At 41.0% G+C, this 22963-nt stretch overlaps 1 protein-coding gene across 1 annotated transcript in view; it reads right to left on the bottom strand.

Annotated features, from left to right (window-relative positions):
- DNM2 (dynamin 2) overlaps positions 1–22963 on the bottom strand; it is a 1995561-nt gene that overhangs the window by 216158 nt on the left and 1756440 nt on the right. The window contains exon 20 of the mRNA XM_044082335.1: positions 5623–5852. Coding sequence (XP_043938270.1) covers positions 5623–5852 — 230 coding nt within the window. The remainder of the gene's footprint in view (positions 1–5622; positions 5853–22963) is intronic.

Genomic DNA, 22963 nt, shown 5'->3' with positions numbered 1-22963 from the left:
TCTCTTTTTAGGGGAGGCAAAAAGATGCACCTGAGAAGTATCCCAACAATGGACAATATCAAGGAAAACCTCTTTGTGAAGCATCCACTCACAAGCATCTGCTCAGACTGTCTGTCACCCCGTTTATGTACCACATAACAGTAGTGTTTGTCTGTGAAAACCCTGAGTGGGCCTGGAGTACAAAGGTAATGTAGAGCTTGAAGAGCCAGGATAGGAGCCTTTACTTCTTTCTTCCTTGATGCTGATATGCTCTTTCACCTCTTGTGAAGGCCACACTCCAACTCTGATGTTGCTGATACAAGTCCCTTAGTCCAGGTCAAAAGCATCTGTAAACAGCTCCTGAGTGACAAAAGATACTTGAAAAGGAAGGCCCAGATTCTAAGATATCTGGTGGCTCTACCATAAAAATTCTTTCCTTAGGAAAGGTGAAACAGAAATGGGAAATTCCAGAGGGTGAAAATGCTGTAGCCAAATGGTCTAACAAATATCACTGGAACTTTCTCACATGGAGTCTGGCAAAAAGAACCATTTGAATAATGGATGCCATGAACACCAGGGCTCTTAGAAGCTCTCCTATCTCTTGCGAAGGAAGAAAGAAATGAAAGAAAGCTGTCAAAGACAGGACCTTGGGAGGAGGAAGAAAAGCTGTCAAGTAAGAGTCTGAATCCTGCACCTCAAGAAAACCTGGTACCAAGGAGGAGTCAGAACTGACTTCTTGAGATTAAGAGTGAAGCCCATACTGCAAAGAGCAAGCACTGTAAAATTCTAAGTCCAGCAGAAGAATCTGTAGAGAGGGGGCCTGAACCAGAAGGCCGTCTAGATAAGGAAAAATCTCTACACCATGCAGCCTGCAAAATGGTACGAGGCGCTAGACATTTTTGTAAAATGCCTTGGTGCCATAGAAAGACTAAAGGTAAAGCAAAGAACTGATAGTGTAAGGAAGATACAGAGAACTGTGAATACTTCCTGAAGACAGGGTGTATAGAAAAATGTAGATATGCATCATTCAGGGGTAGAAACACCAGAAAAGCCTGAGGAAGAAGCATAGGGAACAGAGAGTGGAGTGTGTCAACATTTTGAAAGAAAGAATTTTCAGAAAGAATGGGTCTTGAATGGGCATCCAACACCCCTCCTTCCTGGGAACCAAAAATATTTGGGAGTAAAAAAAAAAAAATCTGTACCCCTCTGGCAAGGAGACACTAGCTGGACAGTGCCAAGAGGGGGAGGAAAATGAGGCAACTGTCAAGGAGGGGGTTGAAGAATCCCTTAAAAGGGAGGGAGGGAGGAGGGATTTCAATACTACTCAAATTATGGTGCTGTCAAACAGGAAAAGAAAGAGTTATCTTTTGGAAAATGGGAATTTGGCCAAGGGGAAGAGGATGACTGTCAAATACAAACTGACTTACCTGGAAAGGAAATTTATAATGCCTGTAAATAAAAGGTGACAGATGGGTAATCCCACTGATATTTAAGTACAGGCAAGAGGAAAATGTATTTAAGGTCTTCCATGAATTTCCCTTTGTCTTGTAAAGCTTTAGAGAGTTTTGCAGCAGCAGAACCAAACAGAGTTTGGGTATTTGAAGAACAGTCCAATAATTTTGCCTTTACATCCAAAGGAAGTGACTGTAGCCTAAGCCAGGGGCACCTAATGAAGCCATCCTAAATGAAACATCAGCAGCATCCCAGCTGCATTTATGAAACGATGAGCTACTTGGGGAGCAGAACCCAGCAAAGAAAGGTCTGTAGTCTTAAAATATGACTTGCGTATGGCAGCCAAAAACACCGCCCAGTTTGGCAACAGCAGCAACCACATACCCAAGTCATATGAGTCTGGTAACTGATGGTCATGAAAGCTAAGGTAGCAGAAGTAAAAACTTTCTTATTGTATCTACCCCACTGCCCAATTATTCTTGTCTGAAGATAAGATCTTGGAAGACGCAAGCAGCAAAGGAGGATTGTTAGTTGAAAGGGAAATCACAGAAGGATCTGAGAAGGAATTCTTGTATAAGAATTTCTGAGTCTCAGGAATCTTACAGGACACATCTGTTTTTAGGAGCAGATGGCTGCAACTCAGGGGTTGGGAAGAGGATGTAAAAGTGTTTAGAAGAGCTTCCAAAACAGGAAGAGCTGCAGAAGGTCTGGGAGGATCTATCTGCAAGAAATCAGAGCATCTCTTCTGAGCGTCAGACATCTGGCAGCTTTTCCAATGAAAATGTTGCATCATTTTAACAATGTTATCTCCAAAATATAGCTCTTTAAATGGGGAGTTAGGGGACAGAGTATCCTTTTCATCAGACCCCAAAACCACAGAAGAATAAATCTAGGAGGAATAAGCCAAATATTCCTCTCCAGAATCCATATCCTCATCCTCAACAGAATAATCCAAACTCCTAGGTCTTTTAGTGGGAGTGGAAGAAGAACAAAGAAAGAAAACCAACATGAGATGGTACTGACAAACCTTGTGGAGGCACCAAAGCAATAAAAACTTTAAAAAGACCTTGGGTGAAGTTTTGTCACTTCATTTGGGGGTCTTTAGCCACAGGATTCACATGCCTTTCCTTCTGTTTCTTTTAAACAGGAACCTCAGCCCTGCCAAACTTAAAAAGTTCTGAAACCTGCCTTACCTATAAGGGAACCCAATACTTCTTCCCTAACTTCTTCCCTTCTTCCCTAACAAGCATCTGTGTAATCTCCCTATACCCCTTAGAAGTCACCAGCTGCGGATCCCTCTTCTAGTACATAGTGGGCATCAGCTCAGCCTTAAAGGACATGTAAATGGCACACCTCACATCTGCCTCCAACAGGGTTGCAACAGAGGGAGCAGACAATGGAAATGAACAGCCCATGGGCTCTTCATCTGATCCTATAGATACACTCAGCACAGGCTAGACAGCAGAAGTCTCCAGCTGTAACTTTTTTGACTTCTGTTTTGAAGGTGGCTGTATGTCTAGGTAGACAGATTCAGAAGCCATGATTCCCTGAGTGAGAAACTTCAACCGCTGATTCTCTATTACACAGAAAGGGAAGGCAGCACAGGGACTTAGAAACAAACGCTTGGCAAATATCAAACTGGCTGTAGTTGTGGTGTGTACCAAAACAAAAAAAGCACTTCTTGTGTCGATCCTTATGGGGAATTTGCCTCCCACACTCACATTTCCCTTTTTTGAATGGCATGTACCTACAGTAAAACCAACAATGAGAAAAAAGGAAGAGTCCAAAATTGGGTACTTTGCTGCCCTTATCTCAGAGCTGACATTAGACAAAAGACTTTCAGACTGAATTCAAAACACAGCATTCAGACTAGCGGCAAACTTATTCTGGGGATTTGGAGCTCTTACTTCACTTATGTACCTTACAACTCAGACGTAGGAATAATATCTGAAGTATGGTGTCTGGAAAGGCCCAAGCCTTTGGTATGCTGGCTGGATATATGGCTATACTATGCAGGATATTATTATTATAAGGAATACTGCAACAGTGATTAAGGAAGGGCATCATTAATTCCTAGCTACAGTGAGGCAATTACTAGTTGTAGCCAGGTATTATCCAATTGGTGACTCACTACTGTTTCTCATTTATGACAACCCTAAAAGTTTCCTGACATGGAAGGCTTTTGCAGGTGCTAATGAGATTCGGGCAGCCTTTTATAATAAGGAAAATACAAAATTGGCATAATCAATGCGCTGTATACAACAGGAACAACACACAATGTCAAGATAACCAGCATACAGTCCTTAGATTCCCAAGTGCTAGATGCCCACTTCATATCAGTTAGTCAATACAGAAACAGGCATCACCCAACAAAACAGCAACAGAATCAAACAGAAGTCTTCTTAGAAAAAAAGGAAATGCAGCAATGTTGGGTCTTACCACAGAATGGCACTCATAGCAGGAGACTCCTCACTCTCAGTATGGAAGGTTCTAACAAGTACAATTCTGGCAATTACTTTAGGCACTGATGTAGCTTGTCCTAATGCTGTTTTTATATCACCGAAGGTGAGACAGTGAGGTGCTGGGTAGAAAAGCAAAGCTACAGCAGACATCAGCTTGCTGACTGGAAAATGAACCTTAACACCAGCAGCTGAATGAAGAATGAGTCACTCTCAATTATATAAACACACACACTTGGGCATCACACACACACCCCCCCAAGTGGCCTAAGGCAGCACATAGTTGTTTAACTTTTTTTTTTTTTTAGAAAATTCTTCACTTTTTTCCCTTTCATTTTAGACTTAGGAAGAAAATGGAATGAAAAAGAAATGAAAAAAAAAAAAAATGAAAAAAGAAAAAGACAGAAGAAAGAAAAGAAAAGAAAAGATAAACACACACACACACACACACACACACACACACACATGCAATTGTAATTCTCTCCTTAAAAAAAAAAAAAAAAAAATGGAAGTCTTCTGGAGAAGCATAATGGTTATGAGAGCAGGACTTTATTTGCACTTATTTCTGGCGGGGGGTGTCATTAATAATGTAATAAAAAATAAATAATTATTAACAACTGAGAAAAAAGGGGCATAAAAAATAAGGACAAACTATGTGCTACACAGTATTGATATATTATATATGTATGTGTATATATATATATATATATATATATATATATATATATATATATATTTTTTTTTTTTTTACCTCAGCCAGATATATATAAATACAGAATAGATCAGACAACATGATGCATCTTATAGCCAGGCTCTCGTTTAGCAACTGTGATTTCAGAATATATCCTAACTCCTGTGTGGAGACATAACTACTACTGCTTCTTTTAGCTGTAATTTCTTGGAAGCATTGCTCTTCCCAGCCCCCACTGAAAAGGGGCAACCTGGCCAGTTGGTCTATCCTGATAAAAACATGTAAATAAATATATAAACTGTTAAAGATCATTTCCACCTCCTGCTAATATCCTACGCATATCAGGAATTCCTGCAGGAGTGATCAATATGATAAACATACAAAAATTTAAAAAAATGGGACTTATTTAAAGAACTGGCCAACCTATGTTCTTCTTTACTGAAAGTGGCAAAGCATAACAAAAAGGGATCACCTCTCTTACTATTTAAGTGTCTCCACTTACATCATCAATGGTCAAAGGAAGAGGTTTTTCCCTTATAAGGCTGCTCTGTTAATCAAAGCTGAAGAATGCCATCTGGAGGTCAAAGAGGTCAAACAACATATCTACACTCAATTTTTATTTTACCATTTGTTCACTGGGAAAGTCCGACTTGGAACAAGCTGATTTTCAGGGCGGGCCAGGGAGAAATGCCCCAGGCGCATGTTTTTGTAATATGGGAGGAAACCAGAGTCTCATATGATCTCAGGGAGGACATGCAGACTCCGCACAGAAGGCACCCCAGCTGAGAACTGCACAGAGGAACTTCTTGCTGTGATGTGACGATGCTAACCACTGCGCCGTCCAAAAAAAAAAAAAAAAAGAGGATCAATGTATACTCTACAAACCTCCCAATAGTTTCTTATCGTTAGTGATGTATAATGTAAACTTAAGAGATTCAGAATTATATGTACAGTTGAATTATGTTGAAATACAGTTGAACTGTTTATTATATCTTACATTCATGCTCAGTCTGATCCAATGTCCCCTTGGCTAAAGAGTACCTGTGTCCAGTAGGCTGAATCCATGCATCATCTACAGGAGGTGGGACTGGTGAAGAAACTGTGCTAGTGCTGATATCACCAATTATACCGAGAGCTTCCTTCAGAGCATGGTACATTCGCAGCATTTCCTCCCGGCGCTGAGCTTGGTCTGCAGACTCCTCCATTAAGCTGTTTTGGTCTGCTGAAGAATAAAGGAAAGCTAGCAACTCAGAAAAAATAAACTCCTTGGTCTAGGAAAAAAAAAAGAAAAGTGCAACTGTGTCAATCATAAAGAAACAGAAAATGTTACTTATTAATACTACTGAAGTTTCCATCAAAGCATTCTTTAATTCTGCTAACTAAAAAAAATATACTCTACTCAGTATATCTGGCCTGAAGATGACTGTAAAATATATGCAAATATTTCATCTCTAAAGGGTTTAAGTTACTGTCAAAAATGCAGACCTCATCTGCTACCCTCAGACTAGATCTCCCCCCACCCCCCAAGGATCTCACCCAATGGCTCCTCTACCTGCACCCAATCAGCCCATTCATTTTGGAGGGGATGCAAGCCAGACATTCCCAGGGTAAGTGACAGCTCCACAGCCCATTTTTTCTGCCCATGAATCCCAACCAGACCTTCATTCCTTGGCATGAGATGGTCATCTGGAAAAAAGTAAAATTCTTACTATTGCCTACAAAAAAATTCCAAACAGATAGGGTCAGGTGATGCCTTAACAAAAATAAGGGCTCAACTGCTAGTAGAAAAAGGGCAGGGGATAAATGGCAACACTGCAATTCTCTCACCCAGAAAACTGGCAATGATGTACAAAGTACCCATCAGCAATTTAATGAATGGGCGGCAATCCAAACTTCCTTAATATGTCATATATATTCTCACATTATCAAATTATAAAGCTTTTTTTTCCCCAAAATCAAGAAGCGCCACCATCACTGGTTGCATGCATTTCTGTTGCGCTTATCAAATACAAAGTATATGCATATGGTCAGAACTCTCTCTGCCATTAATAAAACCAGCTTGCAAGGGATGGATAACATCTGGAAGCAAATGAGTTAATCTGCTGGTCAAGATGCTAGCATAAAGTTTAGCTTGTATTTATCACGAAAAGTGGACAATAATTACCTGCATCTTAAATAAATAAAAAACCTCTGAAACAGAAACATTTCTGATGAAGTCTTTTTGATGAAAGTGACCATTAAACAGTTTGTGATGCTATATCGTGAATTTCTTTTCATTATTTTTTTCCTGGACGTTTAGTCTTGGTGTTTTTCTATTTATTTATTTGGTGTCTTTTTATCACCGGTCGCTTTGGGAGAGTTACTGGTGTGTAATTACCTATATCTTACAAGACTTGGAGAATACTACAATTTTTGACTCTTGCAAGATGGCAGAAGCAAGCAAGCCAAAATCAAAGGCCCTCGTTAAAAAGCAACTTTAAAGGCTTTTAAAGGAAATACTGTAACAATTTATATACTGCCACTGACAGGCCCACCTGGCATGCGTTTCTTACGTGGTGCTGCAATATTTTCCCTGAGAATTTTCTGCTTAGATACATGCTACTTTACTGCACAATCTTCATTCTGTGAGATGGCAGGCAGGGAACAGAATACAAAAACTGGATACAAACAATTCCATGGATAAAGTTGGGGAGCTACACAAATCAGAATAATCCTTCACAAACTCATGAAAAATGTCCATAGGAAAGACTATAACATTACTTCTTTTCCTTGAAAGTGAACATTTCACATGAAAAAACATTGGCAACACTGTTGTACTTGTAATGTGCTGATGCATTGTTCATGCTTTTCATTCTGCAGAACACTCTGGCATTGCAATATAAATATCCAAGTTTCTAGCACGTCCTTCTGCAGTGCATGAACCCCAAATGTAGAAAAACCTGCCAATAGGTGCATGACAAGGAAATGTCCTTTTATGGTAGTGGTGTAAAATGTAAAAATGCATCCTCTTTGCAAGGCGTCCAGTGAACCTGTGTGCATGAAAAGCTTTTCTGGCACTGTCCTTGTCCACAAGACGCTCTCTGTTTCTGTTATCTCCTGATTACTGCTGACGACAAACTAGCATACAACTACAGTATGAATGTAGCTTACGTGCAGGGTGGAAGATGCATTAAAACAAAGAAATATTTCTTTATTATTATTAAAACCTGTTCACTGTAGGTATAAATTGTAGCAAACTGCTTGCTACATTTGTTCATAGGTTGGTACTAGGCTATCGGCCCTAGGGCCTATACAAGTCTAGCCATTACAATTCCCTGGATATTTCTTCCCACAATATTTACTTCTCTGGACCCCTGTCTAGCAGGGCGACTGACATGATCCCTGGGGTGAATCTCCCAGCCAATCATCAAGGTTCCTTTTGAAGAGGGCCAAGGAGGCGCTCTGCTCGACATGTATGGGCAGTTTATTCCAGAGTATGGGGAGTCTCTGGGTCAGGAACCTATCCCTCCAGCATGTTTTGTTCATTGTGATGACAAGGTTTAGATCCCTGGAGCGTGTGGCTCTGACAGATTGGGATTTCTTTTAAGTGGAGCATGTCCAACAGCTCAGGTTTGACATGGCCTTATTTGTTAAGCAGAGTAGCTGGAGTTTTTTTTAGACAGTCAGCATATGGCATCTGCTTTAGGCCTGTGATTCTTTTAGTGAGGTATTTCTGTGGCCTTTCCAGCTGTTGCAGATGTCTTGTGGTATTTCTGTGGCCTTTCCAGTTGTTGCAGATGTCTTGTGAGGTACATACCAAACGGGACATTATACTCTATAATGGGTCTAATGAGGGATGAGTACAGTGGGACAAGACCTCCTTTTTTCTGGATGAAAAGCCCTTAGTGATGAGGTGTGCCACATAAGAAGGATTTCCTGACTGTTGTGGCGATGTAAGACCACTGTCCACCTGTGTCCCCAAGTCTCTCATCACACTTTCGATGTTTAGTGTACTGCCACCTGTGTGGTAATTCATGGGTAAATGTTTTTTTTCCAAAAGGGATAACTATACATTTCTTGGCATTAAGCTTGAGCCCATGGCTCTGGCACCAGGCATCTATTTCTGTAAGGCCCTTTTGTAGAATATCCACATCATTTGGGGATTCAACAATGGCTTCCAGTTTGCAGTCATCTGCGAACTTTGTAAGCCAGAGTCCCTTAGTGTTGGCCTGTACTTCAAAGAAGTAGATGCCAAACAAGAGTGGTCCCAGGACTGAACCCTGAGGTACTCCACTTGTCTGGAGCTGTATTTGGAGTCAGCTGCTTTTACAGTCTGGGTTCTGTCAGTAAGCCAGTTGGCAACCCATCGAGTGACGTAGGGATTTATGCCCAGCTTAGTAAGTTTATCTATGATTCCAGAGTGGGGGATGGTGTCGAAGGCCTTGGCGTGGTCCAGACAGGCTGTGTACCCTCGTCCACAGCTCTGGAGACTGATTTGAAGAAGTCAATCAGGTTCAGGAGACAAGATTGGCCCTTCACAAACCCAAACTGGGTGGGGTCCAGTGTTTGAAGGTTGCCAATGTCTTTGTTTATAAGTTCCATGATAATGCGTTCCATGCCCTTGCAGATCAGGCTTGTCAGACTGATTTATTTTTATTTATTTATAAATAATAAAATAAATAATGTAGTACACAGCCTGGGATGTCATCTGGTCCCATGGATGCTGTATTCTTAGCTTTGGAGAGTGCGGTTTCTACCTGTGTGGCCGTGATTACTGGAATTTGGCAATCTTTTGGTATTGAGCTGGGCCCTTTAGGGGGTGAAGTTGGCACTAAATCAATCTGCCAGGATATTGGCAATATCCTTGGGATCAGTATATTTAATGCCAATCTGTTGTAGCTCGGAGCAGCTCTGAGCATTGCCATTTAGATTCTTGACATAACTATAGAATGCCTTGTGGTTGTCTTTGGAATCTTTGGCAATTTTATTTTCATAGCTAGCTTTTGAGGATTTTAGGAGGAATCTCAGCTTTTTATTGAGGCTGGTGAGGGAGTTTTATGCATCCTGGGATTTTCCTCTTTTCTGCAACAGTTTCTTCCTTCTGTTGTACAGTTTGTTTAGAGCAGGGGACCACCAGATTGGCTTCCTTTTTTTGGAGGAGAGCATCTTGGTTCTATTTGGGATGGCACGATTCATGCACAAGTGGATGTGCTCATACAGTGCCTTAGTATAGGATTCTGCAGTTGAACCTTGAGATCCCATCTGCATGGGTGTCATGAAGTTTGTCACTTCTGACTTCAGTAGCATGAAGTTGGCTTTGGAGAAGTTTTTTAAGGAGGTTTTCTTACTGGGGGGTGGGATGTGGATGTCAAGGGTGATTTACTTATGGTTAGACCTGATAAATGAGGGGGTGACCACTGGTGTGGAGCATCTATCTCCCATGTTGGTAATGACCAGGTCTAGGATATTGGAGCCCCTGGTGGGACAATGGATTAGTTGATCCAGGGCGTTGGAATTTATGAATTCCAAGAACCGTTGGGAAAAGGAGTTGGTACCCGAGTAGTTTCCCCAGTTAATGGCAGGGTAGTTGAAATCACCCATTATTAGGGTGTTTGGTTGTATCTTAATATTTTCCAGTAAGTTTAGAAAGGTGTAGTGAGAATCTTGGGGCATGGTGGGAGATCTGTAGCAAGCTACAATTTGGATTGCAGTTTTACCTAGTGTTAGTTGCACCTGGAGAATTTCAGATGCATTGTGTTGGGCAACTAACCTGAGGTGTGAATATCCTTGGTGAATATGGACACTCCTCCACCTTTAGTGTTTCGGTCTTGGCTTTGTGGCCGAAAAGTGTGGTAAGAGTTGTAGCCTGGTACTGCAGGGGTGCTCTCTGGAGCCTTGAACCAGGTCTCAGTTACTGCACAGATATCGATGTTCTCCATTTTTAGGAGTGCCTCGAGAGACTGCATTTTGAGGTTTAGACTTCTAGCAATGAGTAGCATTACCTTCATTTTGCATGCTTGTATCTGTTACGGTGGTGGTTTTGTCCTTTGAACCTTGCCCTAAAAAAGGCACTATAGGGTATTGTACCAAGCAGTCTGCTACAATTTAAATGAAATATATATTTTCTGTACAAAAAACAGGAAGGAGGGTCGGTGGCACGGTACAGAAATGGGACCTGACTGGTTGGGGTGGGGAAGGGGCCTGTTGTGTAACTGGCTACTAAGTTGGTGTGTCAGTAGAAGGAGTAGACTGTTTTGTTCTTCATTTGAAGAGCTGACAGGTGGGGCACTAGTTCGTGATCCCAGCACAGGATGCTGGTTGAGCAAGTTATACTTCTGTTACAAAGTATTTTACCACAGTATACATAACTTCAGGAATATTTCTCAGAGTACTCCTTTTGAGCATGAATGACATATATAACCTCAGTGTTTGATTGTAGCTCCCTTTTGAAACCATTATTTATCTTGATTTCATTTTCTATGTTTCCTCTACTTCTCAAATGAAAGTTAACACTTTTTGCACTACTGTCCATAAATTCCCTTTGGGTTGACAGATCAAGGCTTGCCTAGTGTTTAGAATCAAGGGGATAACATACACCTTGATGGCCTGCATTTTATTACCTAGATCCAATGGCATCACTTTCCAGGGAACAACACACCTATTAGCCTAAGAGCAGTGGCAGGAAAGTTAGAGAGACTCAGGAAGAAAAGGCTGGTTGTGTTCCTAGTTTACACATTTAAATGGTTAATTACTACGGATTTTACAAATAAAACTATACAGAAAAAAAGAAAATCAGTATAACTGCATAATAAATACTAAAAAACATACATACAATGCAAAGTGCAGGAATAATAAAAACCTAACAATCTATTTGCTGGGGACAACAATATTTAAAATGACAACCAACATAGATTCATGGCCAGAAGAAACCAGACCAGGGAAAGCTGGAAGATGTGGTCTACTGGAGAGGTTGGCAGTAGGATCAATAGTAAGCAGACTACTGCTCACTCAACCACAGGCCTGCAACACTTTAAATGTTTCATTTGCATCCACAGCCAGCCAAGTCAGTATTAGAATGTTTAGTTGATTTACTGCACTCAGATTAGGATAAGAATATTTTGTTGATTTACTGTACTAAGTGTCACAAAGGGGACATTCACATCCGTGGGCAGTACAGAGATATCAAACTACTGTCGCACTGCATGAAAGTTCTGAAGAGGGTGATGGATAAACAAATGTGCACAGTAGTAGAAAGTAAGATGGGAAATGAACAGTTTGGATTCAGATCAAGATGCAGCGCAACTGAGCCAATGTTTGCAGTGAGACAGTCAGTTAAAAAGAAGATAGAAATGAGGAAAGAGTCCAACTGGGCATTCATAGACTTGAAGAAAGCATGTGACAAGGTTCCAAGAAAGTTGATTTGGGCAATCTAGTAGTGGTTCAAAGTCCCAGAAACACTGGAAGAATTAGTGCATGCTACATACAAGGTCCCAATGATTCAAGTATAAATAGTGTTTGGTCTCAAAGAGGAGGTTCCCAGTGGGAGTGGATATGCATCAGTGTTCAGCTCTGTGTGCACTGCTGTTCATACTATTGATGGACCTTTAGGTTTCCTAGAGTTGGTCCCCACTCCAGATCTGAAGCATCTGTGTAAATTTCTTGAACTGGAGAAAGTGGCTGAAAGGGGAGTCCTGGATTCTGAGAAATTTGTTGACTCAGGCAAAGCAATTCCTTTTTAGGCAGGAAAGAAGTGGAAGGACAAACTCTAGAGGATGAGCATGCTGGGACCAGAGTATTTTCAGGTACCACTGGAACTTTCGCATGTGGAGTCTGGCTAGAGGCAGCATTGGTATGATTGAAGCCATGAACCCTAGCATCCTGAGGAATTCCCTGGCAGTCACAGAAGATAGAGGAAGCAACTGTTGGAAGTAAGTCTGAAGCTTTTGCAAAGGCAGGAAAGCCTTCATAAGGTCTGTCCTTATCCTGCAGTCTAGGAAAACCTGGTCTTAACAGGGAGAAAGGTAAGACTTGCTGTAGTTGATGGTGAATCCCAGGCTGAGGAGCAAGGAGATGGTGCTTTGAAGGTCCTGTTGCAAAGTGTCTAGATGTTCTGCTTGATTGAGCAGGTCATCCAGGTAAGGCTAGATGAGAATACACTGGATTCTGCAAAAGGCAATGACTGGAGCCAAACACTTTGTGAATACCCTTGGAGTTGTACAGAGTCCAAAGGTTAAAGCACAGCACTGAAACTGAGAGGAAGCAACAGAAAAATGTAAGAATCTCCTGATTAGTGTGTGGGTGGGAATGTGAAGGTATGCATCCTTGATGTCTAAGGAAATCAGGTACGCCTGAGGTAGCAAGAGTGGAAACAGAGTTTGCAGGGTGAGGAGGGACTAGGAAAAACAGGTTGAGTTAAGTCTAAAATTGGTCTCCAAGGCCATCCTTCCTGGGAATTAAGAACATCCTGGAGTAGAACCCTTTTAATCTTTCCAAGGAGGGAACCTCCTGAATGGTGCCTTGTGTCAGCAAGTCTTGAATGACTTGAGGGAAAAGGTGGATCTGGTCCTTTGGGGGTTGTGTAATCCCTATGAAGGGGGAGGAGTGGTTTTTCAAGTCATGTAGTAACCTCCTTGTACAATAGTAAACCAAGCTGGAAAGGACAAACTAGTAACTTCAAAACTTCATTTTTATAGATATACTAATCATTTTATATAGTATTATTACTTTAAATTTATTTGATTGTGCAGATCATGACATCATTTCCTGTAATGAATAATTTAAAAGACGGGTAGGTGGTCATTATTATTTTTTCTGAAGAAGTTCACATCATTAAAAGTGGATGAAAGCGCTAGCTTATTGTGCCTCAGTGTGTCTTTTGGTTGGATCCTGTTTTTTTCCATTTTGAAGTTACTAGTTTGTCCTTTCCAGCTTGGTTTACTGTTGTTTCAGTTTCTGTTTTGGAACCAACATTGATGGCAGCTGAGGTTTCTTCACAAGAAGACTTGTTAAATCTTTCCACCTATCCAGTTCCTGAAAGAGGTGAAGAGTTGCCTACTACATCAGTCTTTTCATTACAACTAACGAGTACTATCACGAAGATAGTAAAAAATTGTTTGGAAGAACAATTAAGCTTCAAAAAGGTCCAAAAGGGCGAGGGCGCTTTAAGACCTGAAGTTGGAGGTTGCCCACGCCCATTTCAGTCATCGGAAGCCTGCAGTGAAGAAAATCCTGTGAACCGAAATGGTGAGGGAGCTGAATCCGCATAAGTATGGCAGATAATCCTGTATGGAATTATATCAGTAAACCTTATGAGAACCCGTTTACAAACCTAGCAGAGATTCCAATGAATGAAACTGTAAGTAAACAATTACATGATTCCAATTCATGTAAAAAGTGTATTTTGAACTGGAGACTTGTTTTCAAGTATGTGTCTTTAACTTTGGAAGTGAAATATTTAGGGAATGTATTAATCGTGAAATAGTCCATAAGGTTTGAGAACGCGAAATTCCCCAACTGTGTTTCTCCTGGTGACGATTTGTGCAATGTTTTAATAGAATTGTACAATGAGACTGGTTTGGCCATGATGAGAGTGCTTGTCTCTCACTACGAAAAAGAAATAGTTAAACTTAAGGACAGTATTAAATCTAAGGATGACAGTATAAAAAGTTATATTTGCTTCAATAATTTTTTAACATTATATAATGGTATTGAAGCAAAGGCGGACAGACATAGAGCTACTATTATAGCTAGAAAACAAAACAAGTTAGAGAGAGACATTCAAGCATACAGGTCGAATCAGGCCTACATCAGTATTACTGATGTGAGTGTCACCACAGTACCTTCAATTAACAATAGTTCCTCGGTCGACAGGGTGGCCAATCTCCAAGAGGGGTTGACTACAGGAAACAAGGAGGTTTTTCCTAGAGTGAATGAAGTACCAGCCCTTTTGGTCAATGATGAACAGAGTGTCAATGTGAATGGTACTGCAAACAACACAGTAAAAGTGGGAACTAGTTTTGCTGGAGTGGTGGCTACTTGCAATGGACATTCCAGTGGACATGTTACTGGCCCTTTTCGGACACAAGGGCCTTCCATGAAAAGGACTACCAAATGGTACAATGTGACGCAGCAGAAAGGGAAGACAAAGGGGAAGAACAAACGGAGGTGATTTCACCTCCAAGAGACAACTTCACAATAGATATTTGTCAATTTGAGTAGTACTTCCTTTTGTGCAGCGACTAACAGTGTGCTAAGAAAAGGTTTTTCTTTTATTCCTACCAACAGGATGAACATTGGCAAGTTAATGATTGATTTTAGGCTTTTTTTGTGTAAACTTAACCTTCAATATATTTTGCATGATGTTAACACCACAGTGGAACAGGGAAATTCTAAGCTTAGTAAACCGAGTGTCTTTAACCCCCCATTGGTGAACACTCTGCAAGTATTTCAAAACATTTGTGAAAAAGAGTTTAGAGGGATTAAATATGGCAATGTTAAAAATAACTTATCTGAAGCTGAACTAATTGCTTTGGAAAACATAAGTAGGAATTCTAACATCAGAACTATGAAAGCTGACAAAGGGGGAAAAATAGTTATCATGGACACCTGTGTTTATGAAAAATCTCTCAGTACGTTATTAGAAGATTCAGACACTTATTCCAAAGTTTTACACTTTGTCAACTACAGTTTTAGGAAAATTGATACCTTTTTGTTTGATATGTTTTGCCAAGGGGAAATTGACAAAGCTGATTATGATTTTCTATTGGTGGAACATCCAAAAATGGCCACTTTTTTTGGAATTCCTAAAATTCAAAATAACGAAACAAGTCCATCTTTTAGACCTATAGTCTCTGCCAGACAATTTAAAACTGAGAATATTTCAATATGGTTAGATAATGTTCTTAATCCAATAGTACAAAAATCAGAACATTATCTAAGAGATTCTTGGCACTTGCTTGAGATTTTAGGTAAATATAAAATGCCTGACAGAGACATATATTTTTGTACGCTAGACGTCACGAGTTTGTACACTTCTATTAATCAGGAAGTAGGTTTAGAGTTCATGAGAGACTATCTCATATGTCATACTGATTTTTCAGGTGAAAAAGTAAACACCATATGTACATTAATGGAATTGGTACTCGATAATAATTTTTTCAAATTCAATAACACATTATATAAGCAAATATCAGGTGTAGCTATGGGAGCAAGAGTGGCACCGGCTTTTGCGAACATAGTCATGGCCAATTGGGAAAATAGGTTCCTGAAGTTACACCCTGGTTACAATAAGGTAGAATTATACCATAGATACATAGATGATTTGCTTTTTTTGTGGTCAGGGGAACATTCTAAATTTGTAGAATTTGTATCTGGCCTTAATGGCACTACAGATTTTTTAATTTTCAAAATAGGTGGTTTTGGTGAACAAATCAATTTCCTGGATTTGACACTCAACATAGATAATGTTACAAGAAAATTTAAGAGTAGAATCTATAGGAAGTCATGTTTTGCAAATCAGTATTTGCACAGGGATAGTTTGCACCCAACACACATGAAAAAAGGTGTCATTAAGGGTCAAATGATCAGATTAAGTAGGCTCACTTCAGATGAACATATTTTTTGGAATGAGCTTACATTTCTTAGAGAATTATTTCTCCAAAGGGTTTATGACCAAAGGTGGTTAGAGGGAATAGAAAAAGAGGTTTCACTCTTAAGAAAAGGTGTTGCTCAGCCCATTTTGTCTTCTGACGACATAATAGTGGAAGCTCCAAGATGTTTACATCATAGTAATAAAAGAAAGAATCAAGAATTCAATATAGCATTTCCTCTGCCAATAGTAAATGAAATTTGGTGTATAAAGGAAATTATTGAGAACTGGAGAATTATTTTAGGTAACAAGGAATTAAGTATATCTTTGGGTCATTTACCAAAGTTTACATACAAAAAGGTGACAAATATTAGACAGAAGTTAGAAACTTATCAGAAGTTAGAAACTTATAAAGATAGATCAGTTAGTAACAAAAAAGGTACTTTTGCATGTAAGGACTGTAAACAATGTAAGTTCATGTGTAATTTGTCCTTTATCACAATAGAACATTTGGGACAAACATTCTGGGCAAATAAATATTTTAATTGCCATAGTGAAAATGTAGTCTACATGGCTACTTGTTCCACATGCAAAAATTACTATATAGGTAAAACAAAAAGAGTTTTAAAACGCAGAGTTTATGAGCATGTTCTAGCTATAAAGAAAAAAGATAAAAACAATTCTTTAGCTAGACATGCTCTTTCCTGCACGGATTTTAAGAAATTTGAATTTTTTGTTTTAGATTATGTAGAGAAAAAAATGTTTGGTGGTGACATTGATAACACATTAGAACAGAAGGAAGCATTTTGGCAGCTCCTTTTTGGGGCTGATATTTATCCAGGGCTTAATGAAGTCATTAATATAAAATGTTTTTTAAAATATAGATAAATATAAGGTATGTAATAACATACCGATATATTGTATTTATTTATACATGTAGTATTTATATGTATGTATATACATTTTTATAGATATACTAATCATTTTATATAGTATTATTACTTTAAATTTATTTGATTGTGCAGATTATGACATCATTTCCTGTAATGAATCATTTAAAAGACAGGTAGGTGGTCATTATTATTATTTTTTCTGAAGAAGTTCACATCATTAAAAGTGGATGAAAGCGCTAGCTTATTGTGCCTCAGTGTGTCTTTTGGTTGGATCCTGGTTCCTCCTTGTACAATAGACAGGACCCATTTATCTGTGGTAATGCTTGTCCAATTTGAAAGGAAACGAGAAAGGCACTGGGAAAGAAAGATTTCTGAGAAGATTGCCAGGTAGTCACAGACTACCTGGCTTGTCTGGAAAGGGGGCTTTTTGAATAAAGGGTGGCTGAGACCTAGGAGATGTGTGCCTGTGCGTACCCTTCCTGTGTTGCTGGAAAGGTGCATGGGTCTTTACCTTACAAAACTAGGCCTAAAAGGGTAGTTCCCATGGTATTCAGGAACTAGGGAAAGAAAAAAATGTTTAAGTTCCTGAAGTTCTTTTCTTTCTCTTCAAGGAATTTGAACAGGGCTGCAGCATTAGAGTCAAATAGGGCGGTATTAAACAGTGGTGCATTCAAAAGTTTTGCCTTGAAATCCTCAGGCAAAGGCTGCAATCTCAGCTAGGAAAATCTCTGGAAGACAGAAACAGATGCTGCTGATCTTGCAGACACTTCAACTGCATCACAGCTACATTTAATGGAATGCCTGGTAACCTGGGATGAAAGCTGCCAAGAGGGAAGAAAGCTGGGATTTTGTTGCAGTCTGGAAAGTCTGTCAGCAGTTTAGAGGCCTGTGAAAGTAGGGCCAGAACATACTTAGATGTGTTTCTGATAATTAAAGGCCCTAAAGGCTAGAGCAGAAGTGCAGACCTTTTCCCAATTCTCTCCATCATATTACTGTCCTTATCTGAGGGCAGGACTTTGGTGGAGGGCAGTAACTTAGTGTTTTTTTCAGCAGAGAGAGAGAGATCACAAATGGGTCTGCAAAAGGACATTTGTACAGGTGGCTACTGTCTTCAGGAACTTTACAGAACCTGTCTGGCCTTTTTTGGAGCAGGAGTGTGTGAATCAGGGTTTTTTGATGCTACAAGAAAAGCATGTTGGAAAGCTGGCAAAACAGGTGGAATGGCTGAAAGAGCAGGAGAACCTATTTGTAAGAGGTCATAGTATCTCTTTTGTACTTCTGAAACCTGGGAGCTTTCCTACTTGAAAAATTCCCTCATTCTGGAGATAATCTCTCCAAATGTAATATCCTCCTCTGGAATCAACTTCAGGGGAGGCATAACGCAGCGGATATTCTACTTGAGTGGAGTAGGCCAGGGACTTGTCAGAAGATGATTCCTCTTCTTCGGAGGGCTCCTGTTCAGCAGATATACTCCTAGGTGGAGGGGAAATAGGAGATGCTGGAGCAGGTGGCTGTAAAGAGGAAGGCCCAAGTACCAGGAAGGCATTCAAAATCCCCTGTGAAAATGCTTGCCAGTCTGCGGAAGGCTCCTGACTAGGAGATGCATGCTGCTGTTTGTTTCCTCTTGAGAGGAAGGCTTAACCCAAGGCTGGAAAGGAAGAGCCAACGTAGGCCTATTTTCCGAACCAGCAAAACCTAAATGGAAGGAAAAGGGGAGGTACTACGAGGAACAGCTGAAGGAGTGAGCTGCGGTTCCCCTTATCGTCCATAATGGATGTCTGCGTTACCTCTGTGGATATGCTGAAGAACCCCCCCTCATAGCAGCTTCTAAAACAGTACTCACTGGAAGAGGAGTACAAGACACAGTACACACCTCCGAGGCTTCATCGGCCTTGAGAGGGGCAGCTGAACAATCAGCCCTTACTTTTTTGCCTTTTTCTTCGGGGGCTCACCCGAAGGACCTGGAGTACCTTCCATACCTAGCGCTAGTTCCTTAAGTCTCTTGTTTTCAAGATATATATTAAGGGCAGACAGATGACTGCAGAGCACTTTAGGGACAAAACCCTGACAGATGGCACAGGCCCTGTAGTCATGATTGGAACCCAGACAGAAAACACACTGGTTGTGGTTGTCTTTGTGTGGAATCTGTCTTCCACAGTGACACTTGCCCTTCCTGGATGACATTAATCTGTAACAAGCATGCAGTAGCGTAAAAGGTTTTCCCCAACTGGGCACTTATCTGAATTGAAGGAAACTTTTGGCGAGCAGACGGATGGTGGAAGCTGTTGTCAGACAAGTCCTGAGGATGGTATGTGCCGACGTCACTTTTATGGCCAATGTCGGCTGTTCTATGTGCAACGTCACACGTACCTTACAGTAGCTCAACTCTTTGGTACACTGGCCAGACGTTCAGGTCACCTAGGCGAGGATCTCCCTCACATTATGAGTAGTGCAACATGGGAATAGAAGGACATCCTGATCTCTTGAATGCATGAATTGATGCCTGGTCAGAATGGTAAAGAGTCAGCTGTCTAGGTAGGGAAACATCTGGAATCCCTGCAGTCTAAGTTATGCTGCTACTACTGCCATGCATTTGGTAAACACACGGGGAGGCTGTGGTGAGTCCAAAGGGCAGTACTCTGAATTGGTAGTGACTGGCTCTGAGCCAAAAGCATAGGTACTTTCTGGATCACTTATTTATCTTTATGTGATAGCAGAATGGACTGAACCGTAACTACCAGGAACTTGGTTTGTTGAACAAATTTGTTTAGATTTGTGAGATCCAAAATAAGTCTCTAGTCCCCTGTCTTTTTGGGCTAAAAAGAACCAAGTAAATTCCAGATACTGTCTGGTCTGGTGGGACTTCTTGGATGACTTTTTTCTAGCAGCTTTCAAATCTGAATAGCTGCTTGATTGTTCTGACAGCATGGAACACTGGTGAGTTTTTTGGGAATTGGAAGTAGTAGGGGAAACTGGAATTATATAACCTCTGGATATACTCCTCTGCACCCAAATGTCTTTTGTTAAATCTACTTAGCCTCTCTGGTGCAGAGGCAACCTTCCTTGACTATCCCCAGAGCTGGAGAGTTGGGGCCTCCATTCAGGAGAACTGGTAGGGTTTATCAGAGAAAGATTCTCATGAACCTTGGTTTTGCAGGCCACCTCTGCCATGAGGGTGACAACAACCATTGGAGTTCCCCTGTCTGCCTCTGGGGGCACTTCCTCCATGTGTGTCATGAAATGGACTTTGGGATTTTTTTAACCACATTTTCCAGCCACTCCACTGATTCCTGGACAAGGATCATTGGTGGGGGCAGAAAAACGTATGTCCAAAGCAGACAAGTTCTTTCCATCTTTCTCACACCTGGACAGCATTTCTTTCATTTTACGGCCAAAAAGGGTAGTTCCATCAAAGGAAGCATTGATAAAATTGGACTTAAATGGCTCCACAAAATCACACAAGCGCATCTAGGCATGCCTCCTCATGGAAATGCTTGAACCTGCAGCTCGTCAGGTTATTTCCACTATGTTAGAAACTTGACCTCATTGAGCTACTGGATATAGCCTGCATGGTTGCCAACTGAGAAGTTACTGAATCTTTAATCTCTGCAGAGGGTGGTTCCTGAGACAGCATTTGAGAATTCCTTTGTAAAATCTCTCTGAAAGTCTAACAAAATGTGCCAGATAGTTCAGCGACTGCAAGGCAAAGGTTGCTGAAGCAAAGACATGCTTCCCTAGTCTGTCCATTGCCTGCGACTCTCTGTTGGGGTGGGTGGACAGTGGAATTCTCATCAGCTAGTTCCTTTTTTGCGGCTGCCGCAATGACCATGGCATCAATTGGAACTCCTTTTCCCCAAAACTGTCTGTCCGCAGGTGGGGCCATTATCCTATCCGGTCTCCGAGGTATGGGTTCTATGGAGTCAGGCTTCTTCCATACCTGCCTAGAGATCATGTCCATAAGCTTGTTGGCAGGCAGAGTCACCCAGAACGTACAGAGTCCTGTACCAAAAGCCTCTAGGAGAACGGATTCCTCTGGTGTAGGGTTGGAGGATGTCCAGCCTCCTCTCTGTTTCAGAAATTCTAGGATGTCTCCGAAGGGAACACCTTCATGAGGTGACTGTGGGGACCCTTTTTGCCTTCGTTGAAACCCATATCTTTGGTGACAGACTCCTGTGGGAGTCTAGATGCTTCCTCTTGCATGTCCATTTCCTGGGTACTTCCTCAGTGGGATGTTCTGGGGAAGTCTTGGAAGAGGAAATCAGAATTCCCCGAGAGGGAACCTGAGGTTTTGGTACAGAATGTCCCAATGGAGAGAGTTGTTCAGGCTCCAGGCACTGGGGTAAGCACAGTGGAATAGGTAGGATCTGAGGGGCAAGGTTCCGTCAGGACTGCAGAGGTAGCAAACTCTCTCTTCACAGCCTCGCAAGCAGAACTCAAAGGAGCCAAAGAGAGGCTCTGATCTGAGAAACCAGGTTTCTGAATCATCCCCTCTCTCTGATCCCTCGGCATCACTCCCAAAGAGGAAGATGGAGCTGAACTGTCCAGTGCCGAGGCGGAGAGGAACAGAGATGGCCCCGAAAACGTCGGAGTCGAATGCTGGAGCCCGGACCCAGCAGGAAAGCTTCAGCTCTGACAGCTCTCCAGATCTGAAAAGATCTGAGGTCTCAGAGACCATATCGGATCTGAAGATACGGAGATCCTTGGATCTGTGAATGACAGATCCAGACGACTGGGAACCTGAAGCTCTAAGACAACAGATAAGAGGAGGAACTTGCATGGGTGATGTGGTGGAAGGTAGGGCAACTTGACCCAAAGGGGTAGGCACAGAGGGAAAAAAAAAAATCTGCCCTTGTAGAGAGAGGATCTTCCTCATCACTCTTTCCACATCGTCTTCTGAGTGTAGAGTGGCTGCTGGTCTCTGCAAAAAAGGTGATGGAAGCATGTCAAGTACTGGGTCAACCAACAGAGAATCTCTAGTACAAGGTCTATATAGAGTATCCTAAGACTGTGTCTGATCCAAAGATTTTGTCAGATCCAACTTGGACTGAGCCGGAACAGTTATAGTCACTTTAGAAGTCGTAGGATCTGAAAGAGGAGTCGGACCCTGAATTTTCATCTTTTTCTGATCCGAGGTTGAGACTGGATGTTTAGCACTCCTTTTCCGGGAACAGTCCAAGGAAGATTTTGATGAGGTGGAAGGCTTCGACTTTGGAGACTGAGATATGGCTTCTCCAAAACAGGAACGGAGGTGACCTTTTAATGTCAACTTATTTTTATGTTCAGTTAAGCCGCACAGATTAAATCAATGGCAAATCGAGCATTCTTCCTATAAGTAAAATGGACCTAAGCAGTACACGCAAAGTAAGTGCGCATCTGAGAGAGGCAACTTCAAGATAAAGACAATTCAAAATAGTAAGCAACTCTTTTTTTTTTTTTTTTTTTTAAACAGGATAGAAAAAGAAAGCTGAGGAATACCATCAATCATATGAAGAACTACGACCAGGTCATAAGGAAAAGGAGATACCAATGATAGTATCTAGCAGTACTAAATATGAAAGGGAGAGAAAGGACAGCAGAAGCAGTACAAGAATAAAGAATTACAACACTCTAAGGACAGTAGAAGAGAAGGTAAGGCAAGGAAATACCATCAATAGTATGTCAGGAATACGACAAAGTCATAAGGGAAAGGGAGAGAAAGAAAAACAGTAGAGATCCTAAGCCAGAAAGAGTAAAGACTAAAAGTTAAAAGGTAAGCTAAAGAAAAGACTGTTCGATGGTAGAAAAAAAATGTACTTATACAATACAGCGCAAGAGAAACTGGTAGACCATGTCTGTTAGCTAGAAATAGAAAACGAGGATCTGAGATAATTGGCATGGTGCATTGTAGGTAAGGAAGAAGCTTGAGAGATCTTTTGTCTGTGGC

The sequence above is a fragment of the Protopterus annectens genome, chromosome 9.part0, assembly GCF_019279795.1.
Source record: "Protopterus annectens isolate FY-2018-M chromosome 9.part0, PAN1.0, whole genome shotgun sequence".
Lineage (NCBI taxonomy): Eukaryota > Metazoa > Chordata > Ceratodontiformes > Protopteridae > Protopterus > Protopterus annectens.
Note: the sequence above shows the minus strand (reverse complement) of the source record. Positions and strands in the feature narration are given on the sequence as shown.